The 27,502-nt window shown below is 40.9% G+C and overlaps 1 protein-coding gene across 1 annotated transcript in view; it reads left to right on the top strand.

Moving 5' to 3' along the window:
• MSRA (methionine sulfoxide reductase A) overlaps positions 1 to 27,502 on the top strand; it is a 291,532-nt gene that overhangs the window by 93,846 nt on the left and 170,184 nt on the right. Inside the window, exon 2 of the mRNA XM_086461695.1 lies at positions 20,478 to 20,546. Coding sequence (XP_086317821.1) covers positions 20,478 to 20,546 — 69 coding nt within the window. The remainder of the gene's footprint in view (positions 1 to 20,477; positions 20,547 to 27,502) is intronic.

Here is a 27,502-nt window from a genome sequence, read left to right as displayed (position 1 = left end):
TTGAATAATTTTGAAAAACTGTCCTTGATTATGTAGTACCATAAGCTGCAGCTGGTCATAATACATGCGGCAAGAAAAAAACAGTGCAGAACTGGAGTCACATTTGCAACAGTATTTCAGCAATATAAAGATAAAAAGACTGTAGGACTGTTGTAGTTTTCTGCAAACTAGGCATTATAAACTCAGGATACTTGATGTTATATTTACTTCTGGTAAATCATGACACATTAAAGTACTAACCCCATGATTATGTTTTGTCATTTTATGAAGGGAAAAAATGTTTAAAAAAATCCACATCCTTTTTATCTACCAAAAATCTGCTTTGTCTACCATGAAATCGCAAACATTAGCATGTATTGCTCATAAAATGGTATGAAAAGTGACTGGCAAAATTGTAAAGCAGGATTTCCCAGCAGTTCTCATTTATTTCACGCTTTAACTGAGGAAGGAATACTGTGGGCAGCCACTGAAGTAGAAGATACACAGACATGGGACATTTCAGAAGCAATGAGAGCTAAGCAAACTAATCCAGGAAGGAGGGGATGTGATGCAGGCAATATTCCCATATCCCTCGTTCATTACAACTTGTAAAATCGTTACATGTAAGCGAGTTGTAAAGGAATGATAGCAGTTCATACCGTAGCCTGGCCTATGGATGAGAGCTTGAGGTGGTTTATGTGTAACAGTTAGAGCAATAATGGATAAATTCATTACACCCCAATGTATTCAATTACAATCTAAGCTCAATATGTCAGTTAATTTCAGTGTATAATAGATCTGAAGGTTCAAATTCTGTTACCAAGAGCAAAAGAAGACTTGAAAGAATGCTAAGTTTCTAAAAAGATGCAGTTTATTAATCGGAGCTTTATTAGTTAATAGAGGGGGGAAATTTTTGACACTTGATTCTGTATTCAAAGGAATGGGTTGCCTGTTTGGGTAACATATACTTTGTTTTTCTTGGTTGGAAGAAAGGTTAAATTCCTGTTATGTAAGGAAGGTGGATTTCACTGCTAATTATGAAATTGTGTCTGCTAACAGAATACGTATCGAGGTGCAAGTCATGCTTCCGTAATAACACAATCTGCTCTTCCACTGGTCTTGATGTGTTGGGCTTTTTTTCCTCAGAAGAGTGACAGTCTTTAGAAATACAGGATCCCATGGAAAATTATATTGAGATTGGGTTCTATGGGGGAGATGACAAATTCCTTCATTGCAAATAGTAGAAGATGTTAGATTCATTTGGCCAGAATTCAGATGCTTACAGTATAGGTGCTATCTGAGCTCATCACCACTGGCTTTGTAAGTCATGGGGCAGATAAATGTCCTCGAGGTATGATCTGAATATTTTAGATGACTGCTTTAAGAGAGGATGAATCACGTTAGAATTACCAGCCTATATCACTATATGCTTTATTTGTTTATATCTCCTGCTATAATGGGTTAAAATGTTCATTTTGATGATTTCCAAAATAAATTCTAGCTTTCAGCAGAAATTCATTGCGATTTGTAGGGCTATTCATAGAAACTAGCGTCAAGAAGCAAGCTTCAGCACAAAGAAACTAACTTTAGCGTGAAGAAGCTAAAATCTCCCGTGTTTCTTCTTCCACAGTCAATGGAGAGACAGAGAGTGGGAGAGAACCTCATTCAGAAGGCAGTTCAAAGCTGAGAACTAATTTTAGATTGTCTGAATTGCTCTCTGCAATGCCCTGTGTCCTTGTTGTTCTTACAGAAGAATTTAGGGTGTTTCGCCTTGGGGAATATATTGCTTATGCCAGAATAACTGCGAGATCCAGTTTGTTTCTTTCCAACAGCAATCCTTTCCCAGCACACCTCAAACACGAGGCTCAACTGACGGTGCCTGTCTGGGGTCTGCTGAGCAGCGGGCAGAGGCAGCCTGCCTGTGCTCCTTCCCTTACTGGCGGGGTGATCTGTGGGGCCCACATCCCCCCAAACACAGCCAGTACCTTCCCCTCTCTGGTTCATCTTGGTGTTTTGAGTGTTTCAAGGAGCAGCCTGTTCCTCCTGGTCCCATGAGACGTGGAGCACTCTTATCCCTGGCAGATGCCTCATACTAAACAGTCAGCCGTGCTGATTACATTCCCAATTGCTCTGTAAGCATAAATTTTCCCGGGCCTAAAGCATGATACAGCAATGCCAGTAAAGAAATGTTAGTGTTTTCAGTGGAGTTTAGAAACAGATACCTAGCTGTGCTGCTGTTAGAGTTAGGAATAATACCTTCCTCGGTTAGAATTTTGATATATTCTACGATTCTTTTAAATTTTAGTATTAACATAGGTTACTGATAATTAAACATATGTGAACAATCCCTGCCAAAACTTTACTGCAGCTCTTTTAAAGTGCGTAATACGCTTTCTAATCAAGCACTCTTTTGCTGTGTAGCTTTGTCAGTCTCCGTCCTTCCTCATCCACGCTGCCTCCTTCCTGCACAGCTCTGCTAGAGCACCCACGACATGACCCTTGCTATTCTGTCCTCTAAGCTTTCAGTACCAGTTACATCTAATTGTTGTAGTTTTGGTGGTTGTTTAAGGGTGTGTACAACGCTCACAAGGCCAGGTAAAGGCAGCTAAACGTGTTTCCACTCTTTAAAGCTGCAGTCTTCACTCTACAAGTGGTCTTTTGGTAAAATTCTGTATATAATCTGCTCATTAGCAAGTTTTTTGAGAACACCTAAAGGCCGTAGTTAGTCCATCTACTTTAGATTCCCAAATTAAGCAATGCAATACCTTTAAAGGAGATACCTTGGAACAGGAAGGATGATTGAGGACCCTAAAAGGAGGGACCTTGCTCTTTCCATTACCTGAAAGGAAGCCTCATCATCTCTGTCAAGTGACTCAGTACTATGAATGTAGATATTCTTGACGTGAGACTTTACAAATCACTACCAGAATGCGTAGGTTTTTCCAGGTAAAAAAATTCAGGTAACTCCTAACTGTGCATGTATAGTCAACAGAAGTCTTACCTACAGTGAATAAAGCATCTGCTGTGTTGAGGGTGATCTCACCACTCAGAGGCAGTCTTTTTGTTCCACTCTCCTGTCTTCATCCTGGCATCATCTCCCTCCAAAGTAAATGCTGGACAGCCTACATGTAGGATAATTCTTCCGAGCCTCTCGGGGTTGATTTCAGAAGCGTATAAAGCCTGGTCAGCAAGGCAGAATCAAATCCACTTGTCTTCCTTTCCTTACAGCTGATCCTTTTTCTCTGCTTTGGCTACAATCCTATGCAGCAGATCTCTCCAAAGGCAAGCACTAGACAAACAAATTTCTTTGTGCAAGTACCTAACAGAGGACTTCACGTTAGATGCTCTTATCTAATGCTTCTTGAGGGTTTAAGTCCACATCTTAGCCTGAGTGTAGCTTTGCAATGGCACTCCTCTGGGAATGGTTGAAGGCATTTTAAAAAAGAAACTTTGGTCTCTTAAGAGGCCAGGTTTCAAAGCAGAAATGCTTAAAGGTGCAATGACACTAACGTCAAGATGCCATGTAGACAGCAAGCAAAGCTGCAGCCAAGATGCACACAGTTTGGTGCCTAACCCCGTCACCCTATGAGAGCTGTGCGCCTTACGCTTAGCTTTTCTGAACAGCCAAATGCATCTTCATTCATTTCAAATCCTCTCGCGTCTCATCCTAAATCAGTTACGCACTTTGGAAGGTACAAAATGTGAACTGAAGCAGCTCTTCATGGTGGATCTGGTTTTGCAGTGGTCAGTGGCTAGCTTGGTGTTCGTAGTCACTAGCTCCAGTAAAGAAAAATAGTTTGAACCTAGAATCCTGGAGTAATTTAAGATAAAAATGAAAAAAAAAAAAAAAGTTTTGTTAAGTATGAAATATTTTATGATGTGTTTTTAGTCACTAAGAAATAGAGTATCAGCCTTAAATGGCAGTAACTGTTCCAGATGAAGTTGTAGCAAATTTTTATAGCTGGGATAACTACTTCCCATTTCACTTTAAAAATTGTCTTTTTTAGAATCTCCCCCATCCACTTCAGCTCCGGCGAAAGAAGCACTATCATGATATTGTTTCACAAAGAGGACAAGCACTTTGAATTAGCTATATTTAAGGCTGAGGTGCATTGCTGAAGCTTTGAGTGAGAATCATCTGCTCTTTTAAGGAGCTAGTTAATTTTAGACAGCGCTCATTGCGATGGTTGTGGTGGGTTGACCTTGGCTGGATGCTGGGTGCCCACCAAAGCTGTTCTATCACTTCCCTCCTCAGCTGGGCAGGGGGAGAAAATATGATGAAACGCTCGTGGGTCAGGGTAAGGGCAGGAAGATCACTCACCAATTACCGACATGGGCAAAACAGAGAAGGGTAACGAGAAATAAAACCAAACTTTTCCCCCCACCCCTCCCTTCTTCTTGAGTTCAACTTCACTCCCAATTTTCTCTGCCTCTTCCCCTCCATCAGCTCAGGGGGACGAGGAATGGGGGTTGTGGTCAGTTCTTCACACGTTATCGGTGTTGCTCCTTCCTCCTCAGGGGGAGGGCTCCTCACGCTCTTCCCCTGCTCCAACCTGGGGCCCCTCCCATGGCGGACAGTCCTCCACGAACTGCTCCAACGTGAGTCCTTCCCGTGGGCTGCAGTTCTTCACAAACTGCTCCATCGTGAGTCCCTTCCATGGGGTGCAGTCCCGCAGGAACAGGCTGCTCCAGCGTGGGTCCCCCACGGGGTCACAAGTCCTGCCAGCAAACCTGCTCCAGCCTGGGCTCCTCTGTCCATGGGGCTGCAGGTCCTGCCAGGAGCCTGCTCCGGTGTGGGCTTTCCATGGGGTCACAGCTTCCTTTGGGCATCCACCTGCTCTGGTGTGGGGTCCTCCATAGGCTGCAGGGGGATATCTGCTCCACTGTGGACCTCCCTGGGCTGCAGGGGGACAGCCTGCCTCACCATGGTCTTCACCACGGGCTGCAGGGGAATCGCTGCTCTGGCTCCTAGAGCACCTCCTCCTCCTCCTCCTTCATAGACCTTTGTGTCTTCAGAGCTGTTGCTCTCACATATTCTCACACCTCTCTTTGGCTGCAGCTGAGCAGGTTTTTCTTCCCCTTCTTAAATACGCTGTCCCAGAGGTGCTACCAGTGTTGCTGATGAGCTCCGCTTTGGCCAGCGGTGGGTCCGTCTTGGAGCCGGCTGGCCCTGGCTCTGTTGGTCATAGGGAAGGCTTCTAGGAGCTTCTCACAGAAGCCCCACCTGCAGCTCCCTCACTACCAAAACCTTGCCACGCAAACCCAATATGGTTGTTTATAACGCTGTTCTCATCTTTATTTTTGCCATCAGATCATGAGCTTCTTCAAGTAGTAAATTCACAATTCCCTTGTTTTGAAAAAGAAAAGCCCGTTGGCCTAACCTTGGCCCTCCCCGATCCTGCCTTTGCAGTGCCGACAGGGGATATTACCAGAAAAAAAAGGCTGATGTTCGTCTGAAACAGATTGCGAGGGGAGGCCTGGACCCGTCAAGCTCAGCTGAGCATTAGGTCTGGTCATTTATCACTGTCAGATGGGCGAGGGGGGGAAGAAGCACTGGACCGTTCCTGCTCATCTGCTGACTGACAGCTGACTGAAGCCTAATGCAACCTCCAGGCAGATAATCTGCCATCAAGGGGGAATGTGTGTGAGAGAGATACTCTATCACAGGCTGCATGCTGCTTCTTGCTCAAAGCTACTGACATCTTCACAAGGAAAAAAGAAATGTCAGTTGCGCTTTAAGGGACTGTGGTGTATTGTAATGCTTCACTAAGACTGTGCTGTACCTCATTTCCATGGTTTCACGTAGATCCATTTTTAAAAACAGATTACCGGCGTGGTGGAGACATGCAGTCAGGCACAGAAATGATAATATGATGACAATGTTCAGATGAGAAAACACGCTGTTTGTTTCACCTATCAATTTAATTCACAGGACTGCAGATATGCTGCAAAGCAGCGTAATTATTTAAAAATAGCAAAACCCACCCCGCCAAATATAGGCCTCTGAGTAAGCCTGCGTATTTGAGGAACGGGAAAAATACCTTGTGAGGGAAAACTGAAATTAAAGCAAGAAAAATCTAATAAGTAAGGTTTAATACTATTTCCTGCAGTGTTTTGTGCAACAAATATTTACTGTGGGCGCTAATTTAGAGCAATGCTCTGCAAGATAGATTCCTAAACCAGAGTGAGAATATCCTGTTTGCAAAAATTCTTGCTCTACCACCTAATGAAAAATTCTGCATCTTTAATTTTGTCAATCTTAAACTCAAGGTTTTATTGTTTTTAATTTGCTATTATTTTTATTAACAGTATCTAATTTTGCTATTCATTACAAATCATATGCATTAACTTAACTGGGGAACATTTTAATTGAGCACTGCTGGAAATTTTCCAATAAATTAACATTACATACTTTTAACAGATGTCTGAATTAGACATTGTTATTAGACATTGTAATTAATAGAAGTATTACTCAAATTAAAATCTCAGGGCCTTAGAAAAATTAAATTGTAGGTGACTGAGTGATGTTAACTCATTAATAGAGAGTGACTGTTGAATTCCCTCCATTGGGTTTTATTAGCCCAATAAACAGCCTTTTTGAAGTAGCTGGAGGGGGAGTTGGATGAAGTATTTGGTATAAGGGACTGGGAGTCGAGACATGTTTTACCAGTGATATTGTGAATCCTTTAACCTGTCACTGTGTTATTGGTATAATATGCATATAACATAATCTGTGATGTTGTAAATTTTTAATATCACATGTTGGTTACATTTTTTTAGAAACAAAAATCGCAGTAAGCCTGGTTGTTCACTGGCTTGGATCTTCAAAATTGTTTCTTTCCATTTTCATGGAGAACAAATACAAACCTGGTATAAAACAGGACATTTGTGCAAGGAAGAATGAAGCCCCCTAAACGTACAGAGTATCAATGAGCAGATGGAAAAAAGTATGAGAGTGGCTTTTCTTTGGTATTGCTTCTCTAAGTGAATGAAAACAGTCTGGTTGGAATTAATGTGACCCAATATAGATATCTTTATCTGAGCTAACCACTGCAGAATCCTTCATATTAATTGGGGAAAAATAGTCACCAGTGGCATAAGATTAATCTCTTCTGCATGTGAATGCCTACCGGCAGATGAATTGCTCAATACTGCATATTTTTCCCCCTTAGTCCAGGTGTTTTGAATGAGAGGATCCTTTCCTGGGTCAAGCTCTTCCATATCGTGTTTCAGAAAAGCCAAAGAAGTTACCCATAAAATGATCTCACCAGCTTGAATGGCGTGTTTTAGTGCAATATTAAAATATTGTAATATTAGTCAAAGTAGCCTACATTGAAGAAGCAGTGTTTCTTTAGGAATCCCTCCGCAGGAAAAAAAATGTTTGAGTGTGTCTCTGTGTATGTAGTTAAAGACTTGAAAAAACACTGCTCTATTTATCTACAAACTCATGGCCAACCATGAATTTCAAAGGGATTTCCCCGCTTTGAACATGTATGTGAATGTCCAGCAAAAAATATGTTGAGTCTCATTTTGAGAAGCTGCGAACATAAAACATCAATAATAGCTCGTTGGTGTTAAGATACCCAGTATCAACTGGCACAAGACCTAAGTGCTGTCAGGCTGAGCCCTCGGAAAGTGAGCATCACATCAAAGGTCACATTTAGAAGGTTATTTATGTAAATATTCACGTGTAAAAGGAAATCATAAAAAAACAACCTACTTAAAAGCAATTTGGGGGATTTTACCATTAGGTCTGCACTGTTTTCTGTACCTAGCTTTTCTTTGCATAGGCTAGCCTGGAATTTGGCATTCATGGTGCTGATTCACGAGCAAGGAGGTGTTGAGCCAAGCAGTGCCAGGAAGCATACCGACAGAGATTATATCCCCAGCAGCAGTCTCTATAAGAGAAGCTGAGGGCACATGGCTTTCTAGAGTCTGGCCATTATAAGAGTTTATTTCTCCTGTGAATCTTCTGTCCTTCCCTCAGGCTGGGGTCCCTGCCCTTTTAGACAGGTTTTTTTTTCGTTTTTTCCCTCAAGAAAGATGAGGGCGCAAGCTCTTCTTCCATAATAAGAAAATAGTAGTATTCCTGGCGCTACTTTGCATCTTTCTGTGCTTCATTGCAGAATTTCTGCCTAGAGCTTTGTGCTACTTTTCATTTTTCATGGTGTACACATGATGTCCCAGTTGAGTATCCAGTGCATGTTTTATTCATGTGCTTCTCACCCCTTCTTTGAGATCATTAATAAAGCTGCTAAATAAACCCAGGCTTAACAATCCTCCCTGCCACACCCCACTGGACATCTCCTCCCAACTCGGTTACACTCTGTTTATCATCGTCCTTTGTTTGGATCTCTTGGTTTTCCAGCCTGTCTGATAGTATTCTTATCCAAGCTGGTTTTGATAAGGGTTTTGAGTGGGGTTTTGAAAGGCATTGTCTCTAATTCAGAAATAAAGTCCAGTTGTATTTTATCAGCTTCATTCAATTCCTATACTAACAACCAGATGCGACTGGCAAGCCTGAAAAAAAATAATGGTAGAGATGGCATGGATTGTTCATGTTACGTGGATAACTCAATACCACGCTCTGCTCCAGGTTTAGGGCTTTTTCTATGCATTCAGTGCGTTGCTGATCATTATAGGGAGTCAAAAAGAAGGAGCTGTGTGGCTATATTCTCTCAAATGATGGCCTGTTCTTTTGCAGAAGGGGATAATTATCAATCCAAATTATTCAACAGCAATGCATTGTGTCCCACACAGTAAATGCAATGCTATTTTCATGATATTGAATTGGGTTACCACACAGCGATACAGGACTGACAGACAGCTGAAGTCTCTGTCAGTCAGTGTACTGGCAACCTGACTATACGTTACGTACAAGCAGACTAACTAGTGTCAGGTTTTTCATGCGCGTTTCCATAACTAGAGGAAGTTTAAGGAATCAGAGAATCACAGAATGGCTGGGGTTGGAAGGGACCTCCGGAGATCATCCAGCCCAACCGCCCTGCTAAAGCAGGTGAAGAAGGAGATAAGGAGGGAGCTCTGGTTTTGTTATGGGGATCTCCTCCCTACCGTAAGGGGAAGTACCACAGAAAGGCTGAGAAAACTTGTTAGGAAGTGTAAAGAGTGATCCTGGTGTCTCTGAGTGATCGGAGGTGGAACATGACATTCAGCTTGTGCATGAAAAATGGGTGGCAGTGTAGGCTCAGTCAGGAGGGCCTTGAAAGTAGCCAAGCGACTTCTGCTTGGTGCAATAGAGAAGTAATTTGAAGAGGAGAGTGACATTGTCAAACTGATGGACTAGAACACTGTTCCTTGCAGCAGCAATATTCTTGGGAAATTTTGGTGCTCCAGAGAGCCTTTCTCAGGTCTCAAGGAAAGCATATTTTAGCAATCGAAGTGGGAGATAATGAGAACCTAAACAAAAGATTTGTTGTGCATGTAGGTAGTGGAGCCATATTGTAGAGGTGTTAGGAAGATAAAATCTTGACCATTTGAACACTGTGGATCTTCTTAGGAGGAGAAAAATACTTGAATTTCTTGTTTGATTTTTAACTTTTGAATCTGGATGTTCTCCATTTTTTAATCTCCTGACAGGCAGGTTAAAAAGCTTAGGTTTTAAAAATGAAAACTGAGATTTTCATGTTATGTCGTAACTCCATGAATTAGGTTTTTGGGAAGTGAAATGATGTGACTATCCCAAAAATACTACAGGAGTTGACTAGTGTGTGTACCTAATACACATATATAGACAATATACATGCCTAATATGTTTCTGTCTATGTTACCTGTCTGAGCTGAGTGAAGACTGTATTGATTGGAGGTCTGTTACTGCAGTACAGCAACAAAACTACTTGTGAGATAGACTGCCTTCTAGCAGCCCTTGTAGATAGGATTGTTATTTTCCTCTGCTATTGTTTTCTTTGCTATTTTGATCATATGTTTTACTGTTAACATTTGTCCCGGTTCACAATCCATAATCTCCGTTGGTGTCAAGGCTATACTTTAATAAATATGTATGTACACACAGGTATATATAATCCTCCCACTGAATAGATCATAAATCTCAGTGATATTACTGGAGGTGATATAGGTGGAATTCATCTGAGTTTGTCACTAGTTTCCTTATAATCAGTGCTCAGAAATTGACATTTTTAAATATGATTCATTTTATCCTGAAGAAAACATCCAAAATGTGTCAGATGAATCACCACACAAGTGTCTCGTTCTTTCCAGAGTACAGAGGGATCCAAGGCTGAATACTCAGATATCCATTGTAGATGACTAAAGCCAAGTGGCACGAATCGCCATTTAAGCGTATTTAATTTAACCTTAATGTTAAATTAAACCCCAAAACTCAAACACCTGGCCTACAAAATCAGAAAATACCTTGAGCAGCACATGTAGGTACAGTCAGGATGTGAGCAGTCCTTTTTATCTAGGTCTCACGTACTTTCTGTGTGTGAAAGTCACACAATGGTATGTGGCTTTGTCTCCTTGAAAGCAGTGAGTCTGTTCTTGTAGTCCTGTGGTCATACCCCAAATATATCCCTTATCCTCATATTTTACCCCGACGCCCCACCATCCTCTGTCCCAGCTGCCACGTACCCACTACCCCCCACCCAGTATGTACATCTGCTCTCTCTCTGGTCTTACGCCGAGCCCTACAGCCGCCTTTCCCCCTTGCCCCACACGTGCTCCTATAGCCCGTCTTCCCCGTCGCACAGGCGGTCTCCTCTGACCTTGCAGCCCCTCTACCCTTTCACGCTGTGCAGCCTGCTTCCCTCGTGGTCCGTAGCTGCGTGACATACTGCTTCCTATTAGCACAGTCACACAACCACAGGCGCAGCTGTTCAGCCCCTAATCTGCAAACCCCAGTAGAGTGGAATTTTCAAAATCGCTGTTTCTCCTCCTCTGCATCTCCACTGCCCTCTTCCAAGAAATGAATTCAGTTTCATTTTTAAAAACTTCTTTTCCTGTCATTCCTCTTGGTACATTTCCCAGGAAGAGCTGCAGAACAAAATCGGCGTGCGATAATCTCGCCTTTGTTCGATAAACAGAACCTATGGTTTTTGAGGAGCCTATGTGTTTTGGGGTCTGAACTGACATACTGTGCTAGGACGCATCACATTTTGTAGCATCAATCAGTTTCTGTGTAGTAATCTGTTTGATAGAATGGATGCAGCAGAACACAGTGTGTCACATTGTGAGACATCAGCCCCAGAATACATTTCAAAACTGTTTTCAGCTACCACTCTCTGTTTCCTGACCTATTTTAATAAGCAAAGTTATTTACTTTTCAACAAAATTTGTAATTAATGTTTTCCATTGAATGATACCATGCTTTTTTAATAGTAGTTGGGAACCACCGTGTGAGCACAATAACACAGTATTACAAATAGTTGTAGGCAGTGAATTACCATTACGTAGCAGACCTCTCTTTTTAATTGGTAATGAGTTGACAGCTGATCTCTACTGACTGACAGAGGATGGAACTAGAGAAATGAGGTGAATGAAACCCAGTAGATCATGTACGCCACCTCTCTGCCAATGCTGAGAACCAAAATGACTTGTCAGTGTTGGAAACGTAAATGGCTGGGTTTGGGCAGCAATGTCCCTGTGCTGAAAATATCCTTTGGGAGACAAAGTGATTTGAAACATAACACTTTGGGTTTCATCTGATATGACATTAGATTTTCTTATTACACAGGAGCTTGCAGAACTGACAGTTCTGCTCATTGAACTAGACCTGAAAATAAAGAAGAGCTTCTATTTCATCACCAGCTATGAAGAATTTATGGATGAAACTCAGCCATAAATCTCACATCTAATACCACTATTAGCTCCACAGAGGCCTGAAGTAGAGCAGCCCTCTCCCTCTTGTGCCTCTCTTTGGTCCTCTAAGAGCATGCCCCTGCTGAATCTGTGCTTTCATGGATTTTTCCGTTGAGTAGCTTTTTGAAATCCCCAAAATGATGAAGAGAGGCTCCACCTTCAGGGACAAGGATGAATGGGTGGTTTTAGACAGTTTAGATTGGAAATGGGGGGATTTAGTAGGTAATTCCTGTTCCTTCAGCGGCAGTACCTACGAGCTCTCTCTTTAACAGCCAGACTTCCCCTCTGTCCTTTCCAAAGCATTGTGAAGCCCTCTTGAAAGCATTTTCTGATATCCAGGAGATCTTGGGAGAGGAGATGGACATAAATAAGGTGAAAGATTTCCCCTCTGTCTGAAGAAGTAAGTATTTGTTTCAGTGTTAATGACTGCAACAATCCTATCCTTGTACAATTTATAAAATCCTCATATATGACATAATTTGGTACATAGTACGTGCATAACACCCCTTGGCATACACAACAGATACCATATTAGAGTATTAAACCCTTTTTTTTAAGGAAATGTCTTCTAGGTTATGAAACAGGTAGATGGTGAAAAGTTTTGCATTTATGCTTTCATGTGAAAGAATTATCAGGCTTACTCCTCGAATAACTGACAAAGGAATCCAAATAACTGTTTTGATCAAACTATCAGCCATGTCTAGTGGGAATGATAGGACAAAGAAAGATTCTGGCTCTGTGACTGCTAGGCTTTCAAACCAGTATTTAGTCAGATTGACTTCAAATTGGATGAATCAATTGTTAAAAGATTTATATGAGGTTTAGTAATTAAAAAAAAAAAAAGATTTAACGATTACTGTTAAAAAATTTAGCAGGGGTAAGGTACAGTAAAAATAACCCCAACCTTCTAGGGTTTGAAAAGTCAGGCTTCAAGATTCGTATTTAGGTACATAAATGAATGACCTGTTTTTCAAAACAACTGGGCAGTTGTGGCTGTCAGTGAAGTTAACAGAAATTCTGGAAGCCCAGAAGTTTTTAGAATCAGGTTATTTACTCAGGTACCTCATTTTAGGCACAAGTTCAGCGAAGGTCAGATCCCTGTTTCCTAAGCCAGGTGAATGAAGTGCAATGAAGCTCTCATCAGGTAACATGTAAATACACGGAAATGGAGTTCTGTTTTAGAGATGTTGAGAATGTTTTATACTTGAAAGTGTGAATAACACATTTCCTACTGCCTTTTAATTCCACAGGCCGGGTAGCCTGGTGGAGGTGTACATTTTAGTAGAGTTAGTTCACTGTTAATAAATTAAGTGCTGCCTGTAGACTTCGATACAGTTACTGTAAAGGATATGACTGAAAAAAAGAATATTCATTCTCTGTTGACATGTCCTGGCTAAATTAAATTGTTAAATGTTTACATTTAAAAGAAAATATTTGTTTGGCCAATACTGGTAAGTGAGGCTAATTTTGCTTTCTTTGAACTGAATTTTCATGTGTCACCTGTGTTGAACTTTTACCCAAGGGCAGTGAATTCCTTATTTTTACTACTTAGTCTTCTTTAGCTTAGGATTTCTTCTCTTTGGTGACACTTACAGACCTTTTACTCATCACATGTTAAATGGTAACACTGCACTCCCAAACTTCCACCATTTTTCTCTAAATGTTGCAGTCTTTCACTGGAAATAAAAGTTAGATAATTTCTTGTTTACGAGACAGAAAAGAAACCCACTGGCCTTCAATTATGTACTGTATATTGATGGTGCACAGCAGTAAAAAGTGTTATATGAAAAAGCAGTAGGGGATGATCAAGCTTGATAGCCCATGTATCTCGCAGTGGGTTACCAATCATGCCATGAGGAGCTTTTTCTGAATGTCTTACTTCTCACAAAGCGCTTCGCTTGTCTTGTGCTATGGGTTAGATTTGTTGTTACATCAGCCTTCAGACTGCTGATAATCCTGTCTTCTCCTAAAGCAGTAAAACTTTCTCAGCCATCACAGGAGCAATGAATCTGTGTCTTCTCATTGTAGCATTCATTTCACTGTGGCCTTTCTGGAGCGTACAAACTCCGACGTCGGAGTTAAACTTGGGCATTCAATGAATTTTTAGAGAAAAGAACACAGCAGCTGTAGGTCAAAGTGAAATGCCATCAGTCTGTCTCCATGTTACGAGTTTTCGAATGGCGTCTGTCATCCTACTTTTCGTTACTTTGCTTTAGAGAGGTGGGGTTGTGACTGCGGGTGACATACTCCTCTCACATCCAAAATTTAGGAGGCATTTAAATAACTTGCTTATTCAACGCTGAACATTTTTCTTCACCCCTCTTTATTTAGATGAAAGCAGTCTTTTTCACACAGGCCTGGCTCTAAGTTTTATGCCCCTTTATTGCCTCAAAACTTTTATTCAAAATAAATACGGCAGCTCCGCTGAATATTATATGTACATGCCATGCACAGCTAACGCTCTGCAGAGCGAGCAGCGCTTTTATGTTTCTTTGGTGCCCATCTTGCATCTCCTCTATGTCATGACTTATGTGCCACTTTTGGAAATGATAACTGCTGAGTTATTTTTATCACTCTTTTCCAAAATTCTTATATCCCCTGACCTGCTTTCTCTGTTTTCTGTCTGAAATTTCCAGCCTTTCAGTGATCTAGCTACTGCATCGACAGCCGAGCGAGTGTTTGGTGTAGCCAATGGAGAAAAAACCTCCACTGTGGTGGTAAAGTGTAGGAAAAGCAGTCTAAGGGAGGACAGAAAGGGGAAAGGAGTCGTTCAAGCAGCAGGTGATTGCTTTAGGAAGTTCCTCCTTCACCCCGTCACTGCTTCTACCGTGTCCTCCTCCTCTCCCCATGTACCCATCGTGTTTGTGCTGGTAGGAGATGGAGGAGGCTCATGGTAATTGGTTAATCAGCTATTTTCAATTCAATTCCTGGCTGTGCTTACCATGGAAAATTAACAGTCCTTGTGTATAAATATGACCCCTACTCCTGGATTAATTTGATTATGTGAGAATCTCAGTTTTCATTTAAAAATAATAACTTTCTGGCTGCTCTGATAAAAGAAGTTTGGATATGTAGTCTAAATATTCCCTAATGGTTTAAAAACCAAAAGATAAATATGAAGAACATATGAACCTTTTACTAATAAAAAATAAATGTTCTCAAATCTTTACAATGATTGCTTGAGATGAATATTTTGAGACCAGAAAATTTCTGATTTTCACTTAACGCTGGATCAGCATTCTCTGGAAGCCAAATCTTTTTAAGCAGCTTCATTTGGGTCTACAAATAGAGAACTCATGTTCATTAATGACTGTGGGTATCTTAACCTAGAGTTCTTCTCGGATATCTTCAGTTATGCAAAATGCCTTGTATAGACTTTCTGCACTGCTGATTTCATCCTTGGTATAACTTTCATTTCATCTGTACTATTGTGAGAGAGGATTTTGCCGGTGAGTGACTGGCTGCTCTGTATTAGATCGGTGCTTTAATTTTGCATATTTAAGAAAGAAGCACAAACTTCAGCCTCTAATAATAGCAAGTTTGATTCTGTTAAAGGTCTGATAAGTGCTATCAATTTTGTGGGAATGACTTTATTAGGAATCTAACTTAACAGCAGTGAGTTTTTGTTTAACCGAGCTTTAAATTTCCTCTGGGCTGTTAGCAGAAGAGTAAATCTGTTTAGAACCTAAGTCAGGCTGGTTTGAAAGGAAATGTTTTATAAAACTTTCCCATTTGAGCATCTTTCATTGTTAAATTTATCTATTACAGGTGTGATACCATTGACATACATGGAACTGTGAAGATAAATGAAGTGTATACTAATAAATTAAAATGTGCCAGAGAACAGGTCCAGGCACTGGAACTTGATTGTCCACGCTGGAAATTGCTAGGATGGGATCTAACATGATTTCAACTAGGCTAATTAACACTGCCTCAAGTAGTTCCTAGATATGACTTGTTTATTTTAATCGTGCACGAGCACAGATAGAGCCTAATCCGTGTGTGGACAGAACTTTGCTTGAAGTCAGTGAATCTTTAGCAAAGGGCAATTGTAGGACTGTGTTAGAAACTATTGAGTGATAGGCTGCAAAGACTGAATAATGCCGAAGAAATATCGAGGACCTGTTTAGCAACTTTTGATTATCTTTCCATATATTATGCTGTTTCACAGATACAGAGGATCTGTGAAAAATGATTTCTATAAAAATCCAGAGAATCTAAGGAGAGCAGGCCAGGCACTGCACCTGTCTAAAGCAGACTTTGCCTGAAGCTAAAGCTGAATGTCAGGACCTCCAGGATGTGTTGCTTTCAGTGCATTCTAGTTCTGTTCAGCAGGGAGCGAAGCATGTTGCAGATATTTCTCAGGCTCGGTTTGAAAAATGGTAGAGAGCTTTTGCAGTTGAGGATGGAGCAGCATTTAGCAGTTTTGAGGGGAAGTCCTCTGTTTGATTGCGAAGTTACGTTCATGAAAATGCTGACAGCTTGAATAGCAATAAAACAAAAATAAAAATGTGTTCCTCGCCAGTTGCCTTTCTGTTGAAACCCCGAGGATCAAGAAGATCAAGAAAATAATGTAAAGACATCCATGTCCTCCCTATTCTACTTTTCCAGGTGCCTGAATGCTGTTGTAGTCTACTAAAGGATTAACCCTGTAAATATTCACAGTATTAGGGTGAAATGTGTTGTTTCCATCAGTAGGAAGCTGAAGTTAACATCTCATAGCCAGTTCAGCGCTCACTGATAACCCTTCCACGTCTCTGTAACAAGAAGTTTTATTTTAGTTGTTGTAAGCTCTTGTCTCTGGAATGACAATGCTCTTGGAAAAATCGTTTGTTCTCTCTGTTGGCAAGCTACAGGGAAAGTCCTAATTTTTTTCTAATTCCATGGGGCCAAAGTATTTCTGATTTTCTGGAGCTACTCAATCCAATTTTTAGGTGAGAATTAAAGCTTATGTTTTCACAAGAAAAACTGTTCAGCAAAAAGCCCCAAACTGCAATGTTATTTGAATAGCGTACTGGTTGCGAGGCTTTTTATACTTACGTGTTGTTACTTTCTTCCTAAATTTGAATGTAGGTTGAATATTTGTTTTGTGAAAGTTCTTTTAAATTTGGTTGGTTTTTTGTTTTTTTTTGGTATTATTTAGTGCATCTAGGCAGGGGCCAGGGAATACTGGAAAAATTATAAAACAAAGTATGAATGACAAGAAAATGAATTATTTTATCTGGCTAAGATCTTTGAAACAAAAGCGTGAAGGTATTAGAAGACAACTTGAGAACTCTGCAAATATTACTTTCATTCAAGCCCATCTCACCTCTAAAAGTTTAATTTTAATTTTAATATATTGAAAGCCTCACCATTTGAAATGATAACTGCTTCATACATCATATATGTCATTCACTCTTTAAGTGAAGGCAGCTATCAGGACTAGGACAGGGTTAGTTTATTTGATCTTGCGTGATGTTTCATAATTTTTCTGTCTGTTCGCTCGTCTCAGATGGCTGTAGATCATGTTAGTAACACAAGCTATAGCTAACGAGGTTAAAACCTTGTACAGCTCTGGTCGTATTACTCCCACTCCAGAACCTCCCAACAATTTCCTTCCTAAAGCCTCTCGCTTGGCTTGTGTGGCACAGGGCATTCAATCTTCCTAAATGCAAACAACTGACTTCATGGCACCTCTAGCTCCAATTGCGGATAACCCTGATTTTCCCTTCTCATTGACTGTTGATAAATGTTTGATGCCAGCTGGGATCCGTACCGTGCGATGCCTACCTGCTAATGAAAAATATTGCTTTCAGAGAATTCGCAAGGCAATCCCATGTTCTTAATTTGACCTGTTTTATTCCTCACCAGGTTCTGTACTACAGGAAGTAAAATAATGCACATACTGAGAAAATCTCTTGGCTTTCTCCCTGGAAAGTATTTTGAGAACAGAAACCTGTATTTTGGGTTCAGGGGACTTTATTCCTTACCACTGCTGTTGACAATGAATCTTAATAGATAAAGAAGTGAGTATGGGGATGCCAGTGAAAAGGACTGGGAATTTTCTGTTGTGGATCAATATATTTTATTTCGTTTGGAGGTTGGAGACCTCTCTTCCAGGTTATAAATACAACACTTCCAGGTTATATACAACCCTGATTATACCATAGTGATAAGTCAGTATGATCACCAGGAGCAGAATTTTCTTTATGCTGAGGCAAGTACATTGGGACGAAGGAGAACTACATGGGGATGTGAAGAATATAGTATTTAGTTTGGAAACTGAGCAGTTTCTAGCCCTTGGGAGCCATCTTGTCACGAAGGGTATAAAGCCAGGCTGCTGCTACTTTATTGCATAGAAATAATCCCTGTGAGCACCAGCAACGCCAGAATATTGCACTTCCCTGTATGCTTTGTATTCCTTGAGATTGAAAGCCTCAATCTTGATTTGACTTTTATACAAATGCTTTGGAAAGGTGTTTCAGAATCACAGAAAGGGAGGAGTTGGAAGGGACCTCTGGAGACCATCTAGTCCAACTCCCCCGCCGAAGAAGGTTCGCCCAGAGCAGGTCACACAGGAAAGACAGTGTTCTGTCTTAGGTCCTCATGTATGCTTGTGTGAGGATACAGAGGTTAGTCTCAGCCTGCAGCTTGTGAGAGCTGTAGCTCATCTGTTTGCTTTCACAGACCAGATTTCCCAAAGCCCAGCTGCTCTGTAGAAAAAATGGTCTTTCACCTGAGAGCGGGTAGCCGTAGTGGCCAGGAAAGTCCAGTTTACCTAAAGTAAACCTCAAATGGACCAAATTCTCAGTTTCCATGAAAACAGCGGGTGCGGTTTTGCTAATTTTGTGTCATGCCTCGAGTTTTCTGAGAAAAATGAAAGAAATTTGTCTAGAGCATAGAGGAAGTGTCCTGTGTGAAAAACATCTCCATTGCAGAGGCCTGGGGGGAACTGGAAGGCACTGGGGCTGCTGATTCCAAGTCACTGAGGACAGTTGCGCGATGGGTTTTGTTTTTCATTTTGTGCTCCTCTCCCCTTCTTGATTAAGCGGTGGTTAATGGGACAGCAGTTACGTTTGATCTCTTACAGTGGTTTCCAGTGGCAGCAGGAATTTAATAGGGTTAAAACAGTCCAAGGTGTGACTGCTGTAAAGGGCAACCTGTGTGGTCTGTCATGAATGGATGTGGCATTCAAGTATGTTGGATGAATATTTATATTAGCAAACAGATTGCTGGTTGTATTGGGTGTAAATGGCCAGGTTTTGGTAGCAGGAGTGTTGCAGGGGTGGCACCTGCAAGGAACTAGCAGTTCCAGCCAATTCCAGTCAGCTCAGCAACAGCCCCGTCACAGCACACGTCCGAGGGAGGCTGGTGGTGCCTCTGGCAAAATGTGTAAGAAAGGGGGAAACATGGCATGACAGTGAGGAGTGAGGAAAAAAGTGTGAGAAACAGCCCTGTGAGCCTGAAGGTCAGAGTCAGGAATGGAGTGAAGTTGAACTGGGGAAAAGGGGAGGTGGGGGGAAGGTGTGGTTTTAAATTGTCTTTGTTTCTCGCTACCCAAACACAATTGTCAATAAAATAAATTAATTTTCCCCAAGTCGAGTCTGGTTTGCCCGTGATGATAATTGGTAAGCGAGCTTCATGCATGTTACCTCGACCCACGAGCTTTTCCATCTTGTTTTCTTGTTGACAAGGGAGAGTGAGAGAGTGGCTGGGTGGGCAATGGGCAGCCAGTCAGGGTCAACCCGCCACACTAATGCAGAAAATGCACGTAGTTTATGTTTGATCTTATAAAAAAGCTTGTGGTTGAGCACCAACATGTCCTAGCAGCAAAGGATAATTATGATTTCCCTGCTTTTTCTGCTTGCATGAAGAGGTTGCTTTCAAGAGTACTCCACCTTTGACAGTGATTGCTGCTAAATATTGCTCTGTATGTGTAGTCACATTAGTATCAGCTGACTTGTCTTAAGCACTAAGCTGAAATTCATCTCCAGTTTATATCCTGGGACTTGTGGACAGTATTTTTGAAAAATAGACTGAGAGGATGTGAAATTCCAGAACATAGAATCATAAAATGTATTGGGTTAGAAGGGACCTCTAAAGGCCATCTAGTCCAACCCCCCTACAATAAGCAGGGACGTCTCTAACTAGGTCAGGTTGCTCAGAGCCCCATCAAGCCTGACCTTGGACGTCTCCAGGGATGGGGCTTCCACTACCTCTCTGGGCAACCTGTTCCAGTGATCCACCACCCTCATATTATAGAACTTTTTCCTAATGTCCAACCTAAACCTACCCTTTTCTAGCTTAAAACCATTACCCTTCGTCCTAACCCTACAAATCCTTGTGAATAGTCCTTCCCCTGCCTTCTTAGAGGCACCCTTTCAGCACTGCCAGGCCACTTTAAGGTCTCCCTGGAGCCTTTTCTTCTCCAGGCTGAACAACCCCAACTCTCTCAGCCTGTGTTTGTAGGAGAGGTGCTGCAGCCCTCTGATCCTTTCTGTGGTCCTCCTCTGGACGTGCTCCAACAGGCCCACATCCTTCTTGTGATACTAGTTAATTGTACAGGTTGGCTATCATAAATCAGAACTTCAGGATTCAGTAGGACTGTAAGAAAAATAACGGTTGGTTTTATGCAAAGCATATATTCTATTACATTTTGACTTTTTTTTTTCCCCTTCTAGATAAACATCATGTCAATGGAAACAGAATGGTAGAACCTTTCCCAGAGGGAACACAGATGGCTGTGTTTGGTAAGACATCAGTTTTAAAATAAAAGCTCTAAGCTGTATAGTGTTACTACATGCCAAATTACTTCATTTCAGCTCGAGTCCTTGGAGTTTTCGAATCTGGGCTGCTATTGCTGTTTTCTAATTACTCCAATCAGCTAAAGCCACTGATCATTTTGGTAGACGTCCATGCCCCAAAAGAAGTATACTAAAAGTATTTTTGTGAGTTGTACAAACAGAAAATTTAAACCCTTATTTTATCCCATAAAAACTCCAAAATAGTGGCATTTTACGTGTGATAATTCCTGTAAGATCATTCATTAGTTCAGACAAAATTCTGAAGGTGATCCATCATTCTCCACACCTGAAGTCGTGCAAGGAAATCAAACTGTTGGGATGTACTGTACTTGCAGAGTTGTTACCATTTACATGCCCCAGACCAAACCTGCTGTTTGCACTTTATTTTGTGAATAGTCCCGTAGACTTCCTATTGGGTGCCAGCAGAGCTGGAAAGGTGGCCAGCTGTAAAAGAGAGGATGTTTAATTTCATTGTCTCTAGACTATTTTCTATGAAAATGTCAGTCTTTGAGCCCCTTTGTAAAATATGGAAAAAACTCTCTCTGGAGAAATTGGTTACTTCTGGAAGAAAAAAACATCCTAAAATAGATCAGAATCAAGGGTTTTTTTAATCAAGATACGGACTTTACCCAAATTTGGGAATCGTCAGAGCTGTCATTTCAGAATGTGCTCATCTTACTCCTTAAGGGCAAGCCTTTGGAATTTACTAGGGAGGAAAAAAGTGGATTTCTGTGACTATTATTCTTAAAACTTATTGTTACACAGAATGAAAAATTTCCTAACCCTGTTTTGAAGTATAAGATTGGATTGTTTAGAAAGGATATCATTCTCTATTAAATTCTACGGGATGGTACAAAAGTGCCTTAGGAAATTAATTCTATCCTATTAAATGTTTTTCAGTGTGGGATGTTGAAGTAAATATTAAATTACTACTTGACACGCTTTCATACACCTGATACATCTAGCCGATGGAGTTCTAAATCATAACAAGTGCAGATCAGGTGTATAAAGCAGTCATCACCATTTTTTGACCTGGGCCCATTCTAATAACATATATATAAAATTTTTGGCAGTTGCAAGGCAATGTGTATGACAACAAATATATAAAAATGGAGGATGTACCCTGGAAAGCAGTGATTCTGAGCAGCAACGCTAGGTAAATGCCCGGTGTGAGGTAACAAAAAGAATAAATGCAGCCTTCAGGTATGAAATCAGGGGTGTAGTGGGTAGGCATTAGCAGGTCATCTCACACCTGCACGCAGTGTTTCCGAGATAGATACTAAAATACATTTCACATTCTGTTGAGCAATTAGACAGAATTTATTAACAGCAGCAGCAAAAAAGGTGAAACACCGAAACAAACTACCAGAGCAACCAAGGGAATCTGCATATCGTCATGTCTTCAGATACAGACTGGGACAGGTAGTGGGGTGCCTAACTAGAGGTTTCAGATGTCTTGGGCTCACCAGGCTGCCAGCTGCCAAACCGGAGGGATGGAGGTCTCCTGTAGTCCTGCAGTGTGGATATCTCCATAGTTGTAGGGCACCCAGAATGAACCTAGACACTTGTGTCAGGCACCCCATTCCCCCCAAATGCTTCCTGAGGTTATTCATCAATAGAAAACACATTATAAAGACAAAAGCAGTAGAAATTATCTTCCCTAAATGATATGGTAGATCACATTAGATAATGTAATCATCCCTACTGATGTTAAAGATTATGTATCTGTATTTTACAGGGGAAGGTAGCCTATGTCAATATGTCATTTTCTCAGTCATTGAGCTTAGCGATGGTGATCTGGTCTCATTTACAAAAAGAAAAGACGTGGCATAAATATTTCAAAAACACAGTGTCTGAAAGTTCTTGTGCAGAAACAGTTTACATATCTGTCTGGAATGAATTGTTGATCTTAATCTGTTTTCAAACAGAGCTGTATTCGCATCTGATATATTTAGCGATCTTGTCTGGAATGCAAAGGGCTAAGTTATCCATGGGCACTAATTTATTACTCCAAAAATTATCTTTTCAAATGATGATTGCAAAAAATCATAGTAAGTGTCAAATTTCCTGTGAAGCTAATGTTTCTGTAGTTGAAAGTTGAAGAGCAGAAATGGTTTGTGTGTGTCACCCTTCAGTTATTGCCATATCTTCAAGTTCACTCTAGAGTTCCTCTAACCCAGTATTGTCTTTCTGCCAGTATTCCCTTGTCTGTGGAGTTTGGGAACATCAAAAAAGTGTTGGAGTGGTGGAATGAGAGATCGTTGCGTATTTCTTTTGGAGCTAATGGAAAATGGTTGCATGTTACCTTTCGAGTTTTAAGGTTAAGTTGGACGTAGAATCATAGAATACCAGGTTGGAAGGGACCTCAAGGATTCTTTGAATTTCTTACAGCGGGCAGGGTGAGAGAGTTGTGGAGCAATCTGACATTGATGCAATTTTTTCACTGTTTACATTTTTTTAAAGCTCCTCCTTTATTACCTGTGTGATGGTCAGATCAGTTTTCCGGTGGTTGTGGTGGGTGTTGGTGGAGAGCTTCTATTGATTGTATCACTGTCGATGGTACACGATTTGTAAAATTTCGTAGAAAGTAATATCCTATATACAGAAGGATGTAATTGGAAGAGCACAGAATCTTATTAAACATCCCGCTTTGAATCATTCCTGAGGAACTCTGTTACATTCGTGTCAAGCCTGGTACCTTTCATCATTTTTAAATTGCCCTAGATTTTCCCACAAGATTGTGATTGCAAATGTTGGGCTAGGTGGTGAAAACTCATGCTGCTGCCATCTGTGCTGTGAATAAATGGAAAACCTACATGTTCTTAGCTTTACTATTAGACCTGAAATATAATAGTATACAAACATGACTCTGATGATAATTGTTGTCATTTGTTGGCATTGGCACCCAATTCTGATACGTGGTATAGAAAAATGGAGCTACAGTTCACTTGTGCTACCTCCACGGGGGCAGCGTTTGCTGGCCCCATGTCAATGGGAATGAAAAGGAGCACTCAAAGAAGAAAACAATTATCTGTTACTAATTCTTCTCCTCAGGTTGTTACTCATCCTATACATATATACTCCTGTTAACAGCAAGTTCTTTGTGTTTGAGTATTCTATAAGCTAGGGGGAAGAAACTGAGCTAGTCTGAGCTGGTAGACTTTCTGCCTCTGCCTTAGCAAGAGGGGGCTTTTCACACCTCTTCTCCAGAAACATCCTTTAATCCTTTAATTGAGATTGCACAGGGACAAGGCTTGAAGAGCACTACTTGCTAAGAAGTAGTCCCTCTTCCTCAAAAAGATCTACAAAAGCTAAAAGGTGGTAAATAACCATATGATTTTGTAGATATAGCCTCCTTGCAGTGAATTTTCCTAGTGCTTGGATAGTTTTAGATTCACCACTACAAGCAACAGTATGAAATGCAATGCTGGGTTGTAAGTATTAATCCTTTTAGCTGCTTGCAAAACGCAGTTAGATTGCATTACATAGCTCCATCTTCTGCAAAACTGCCTTCAAGATGCTCTTACTAATGCTGTGTTATTTACTTTATGATATGACTCCTCGTTTTGATCAGGGTACAGGGTGAATGTACATGGGTCGTTGTTCCTGCAGCTTTCCCATTTAGAACAGAACCTCACAGTTTTCAAAAGACTATTTAAATGATTTTGAGATTCTCTGATTGTCTGTTAGCATTGTTCAGCTGCTTAAGATGCACCTGTTGTTCATTAGAATAAAGAAATAATGTCCTTGTTTCTACAACAGTGAAAAAGCTACATTTCAAGGGTGAGGGTGACTCTTTAATGGAAATCTTTTAATGCTAACCATCCAATGACCTCTTAATCCAGTTTCCAGCTAATACTGAAGCACTAAGAGCATAGGAGGTGCATAGGCACTGCTCACAGCCTCACTGGAGACGCTGTAGAATGCTATATCAAAAATCATTGTGTCCCTTGAAGTAAAGAGGGGGGGTGCGTGTGTGTGTGTTCCCAAGTTCAGTGACTGAAACAGATGAAAATCTAGATGTTATGAGCTTGTGTTATGGATGGTAAAGTAGAAGCCATTCAATAAATGCCTGAGCAGAAAGCTTTCTTGTAGTTTTTGTGGCCATAGATATTTTCAGTTAAAAGTATTTTGCCTATACGATTTTGACCAAAAACCTAACCAAAAGTCAAAACCTGAACGTATATTAGGGGACTGATTACGTTTTGAAAAGAAGCAATCCAAAATCAACTTTTGGATAGAGGTGTAAAAAATGAAAAAAGAAATGCTTCCAAGCTGCTGAACATAGGCAACTTTCAAGAATTCATATTTCCGTCAGTACCGTTGTAATGCTTTGCACATTTTAAGCACATTTACATGCACTGCTGTATTATGCTCGGAAATATTTCTGGTCAGAATTTCTGAATTTTAAGTGCATATTTTTCTTATCAACTGCTGCTATTGCAAGCCTCCTGTTTATCCCAGAGCACACGGGTATTCACTGTGCTTTATATGCTACCTTATTTATCTAAGAGGAAGCTTTGTGCATATGGTGCGTTCATAGAAGGTCTCTTTTTTACCTTTAGTAAAATCTGGCAATATTTCAGATTTGTCATTATAACACGTTTTAAATACAAGACTAAATTGTGTTGTATTTGCTTGACATACACTGGCTAGTAATGGCATAATTGGTTTCTGGATGTAAACAAAATATAGATGGAAGTAGGATGCTAAGAAACTGATAAGATCTAATTACAGACGTTTCAGAGTTGGCAGACAGATCCAAGCTTGTTCACCTTCTGCTCTGCACTTATTAGACAGCAGCACTTCCAGTAGTTCTATAGAGCCATATTATTGTTGTACTTTGCCTGAGTTATGTCCTCCTGAGATTCAGATGTACCCTACGTATTCCTGCAATTCCCACTGCTGCCAAAGGTTATTAAAAAACTTGAATGGGATTACACCAAGATTGTCCAGTTAGCACCAGGCAGAGCCAGGGGTTCCTTAGTCTTTTTTGTGGCCTCTTCAGCTGCCTCTGCAGTGCAGCAGCACACCCATACCTGTGTGGCTTATGCAGTTGGAAAGCTGAGCTCCTCAAAAATGACCTGCTCTTGGGTGGTTCGACCCTTTCTAATAAAGGCTTGATCAGGGCAACTTTTCAACTACATGAAAATAACTTCACTTGCAAGTGGGATGATGTGTTTAAGAATCATAGAATCATTTAGGTTGGAAAGGACCTTTAAGATCGTTGAGTCCAACCATTGACCCAGCACTGACAAGTCCACCACTAAACCATGTCCCGAAGCACCACCTCTATCTGTCTTTTAAACACCTCCAGAGATGGTTACTCCACCACTTCCCTGGGCAGCCTGTCCCAAAGAAATTTTCCCTAATGTCCAATCTAAACCTCCCCTGGTGCAACTTGAGGCCGTTTCCTCTCGTCCTATCTCTTGTTCCTTGGGAGAAGAGACCGACCCCACCTCGCTCCAACCCCCTCTCAGGCAGCTGTAGAGAGTGATAAGGTCTCCCCTCGGCCTCCTCTTCTTCAGGCTGAACACCCCCAGGTCCCTCAGCCCCTCCTCACAAGACTTGTGCTCTAGATCCTTCACCAACTTTGTTGCTCTTCTTTGGAATGGATCACTCTATAGAGTTTCTTTTACTCATTCCTGAAACAGCTACTGGTGGCCATGTCAGATAAGAAAGTACGTTAGGAAGTCTTTTGGTCCGACTGAGTTTTCAATTACTACATTTTTATGATAAGTCCTGGGTTTTTTTCACCAGGAAAAGGAAATAACAGGAAACAAAGTTTGGACCCCAAGAGAAATACCCTTTTTGTAGACAGTAAAAATTGAACAAACGATTTTTCTCCGTTGCTCAAAGAAAAAGAAGAAAACTTTAAACCATGCCACATGTCAGAAGATATTATATCTCTATCTGAAGAGAATGTAAGACTTCATGATGTTGAAACAGGTGTGTGTGCTGTGACCCAAATTGTAGGAGAAACATCTACAGCAATATTACCAGATGTTACAAGGATCACATTGTGGAAGAATTGAGAGCCAGAGGGAACATCTTCCAGAAGGGATTCATGTTTCTCATGCTAATTCTTTTTCAACATCTTGGAAAAGTGAAGGAAAATGTACTAATTGGCTGGATTTGTGAAGCACTGAAGCATTAATGCTGTCCTGTGACCACAAGGTGGTGTAAAAATGGACAGTGAACTTTCCACGGTTCTGGAATGAGATAATAAACTCGTGAAGACATTGCATAACAAAAAGGGATTGCCTAAAGGGAGGCTGCTCCATCCCTAAACCAAACCATGTTCCTATTCTTTCCTTTGCAGGATGTTTATTAAAGAAATATATCCGTATTTCCCATTTTCTTTTTTATCTCCCAGGTACTGACTTATGGCCAGTGTCTTTTTGTTGCCTCTTCCAAAGAACTGAAACACAACCTAATTCCCTGCCTCTGCTCTCCGGTCCTGGTTTATCCCTATTGCCACCACTGCCTAGACATCTTTCTCGTAGTCTTGCCTGAAGTATTATGCTCTGGTTTGCTGGTTAAAACTTCAAGGGGTACGTCAGCTCTAAGCAGTTGCCGGGGAAGTTTCTCTGTTTAGGATTTAAAAGTCTAACCAGGGAAGCCTTGAACTGAAAAATTTCCCCTAAGCCTGTTGTAAGATAAGGTGATAAACACAGAAATAAACATAATGCCAGGACTTTTTAAGAATCAAAACCTTCAGTTTCTCTTGTCCTACAGCCTAGGCGTTATGCCTTAAATGCTGGTGATGTCATTTGGTAGCACTATGCGTCAGCTTCGTGGTGGCCAGTTGCAGAGCACTATGCAAGACAGACTCAGATAAATGCAAAATGCTACAGTCTGCTTGGCCTTTGCCAAGGACATTTCCTGACGTTTATAAACAC

This window comes from Leptosomus discolor, chromosome 2 (assembly GCF_034619465.1).
Source record: "Leptosomus discolor isolate bLepDis1 chromosome 2, bLepDis1.hap2, whole genome shotgun sequence".
NCBI classification, from domain to species: domain Eukaryota; kingdom Metazoa; phylum Chordata; class Aves; order Leptosomiformes; family Leptosomidae; genus Leptosomus; species Leptosomus discolor.
Note: the sequence above shows the minus strand (reverse complement) of the source record. Positions and strands in the feature narration are given on the sequence as shown.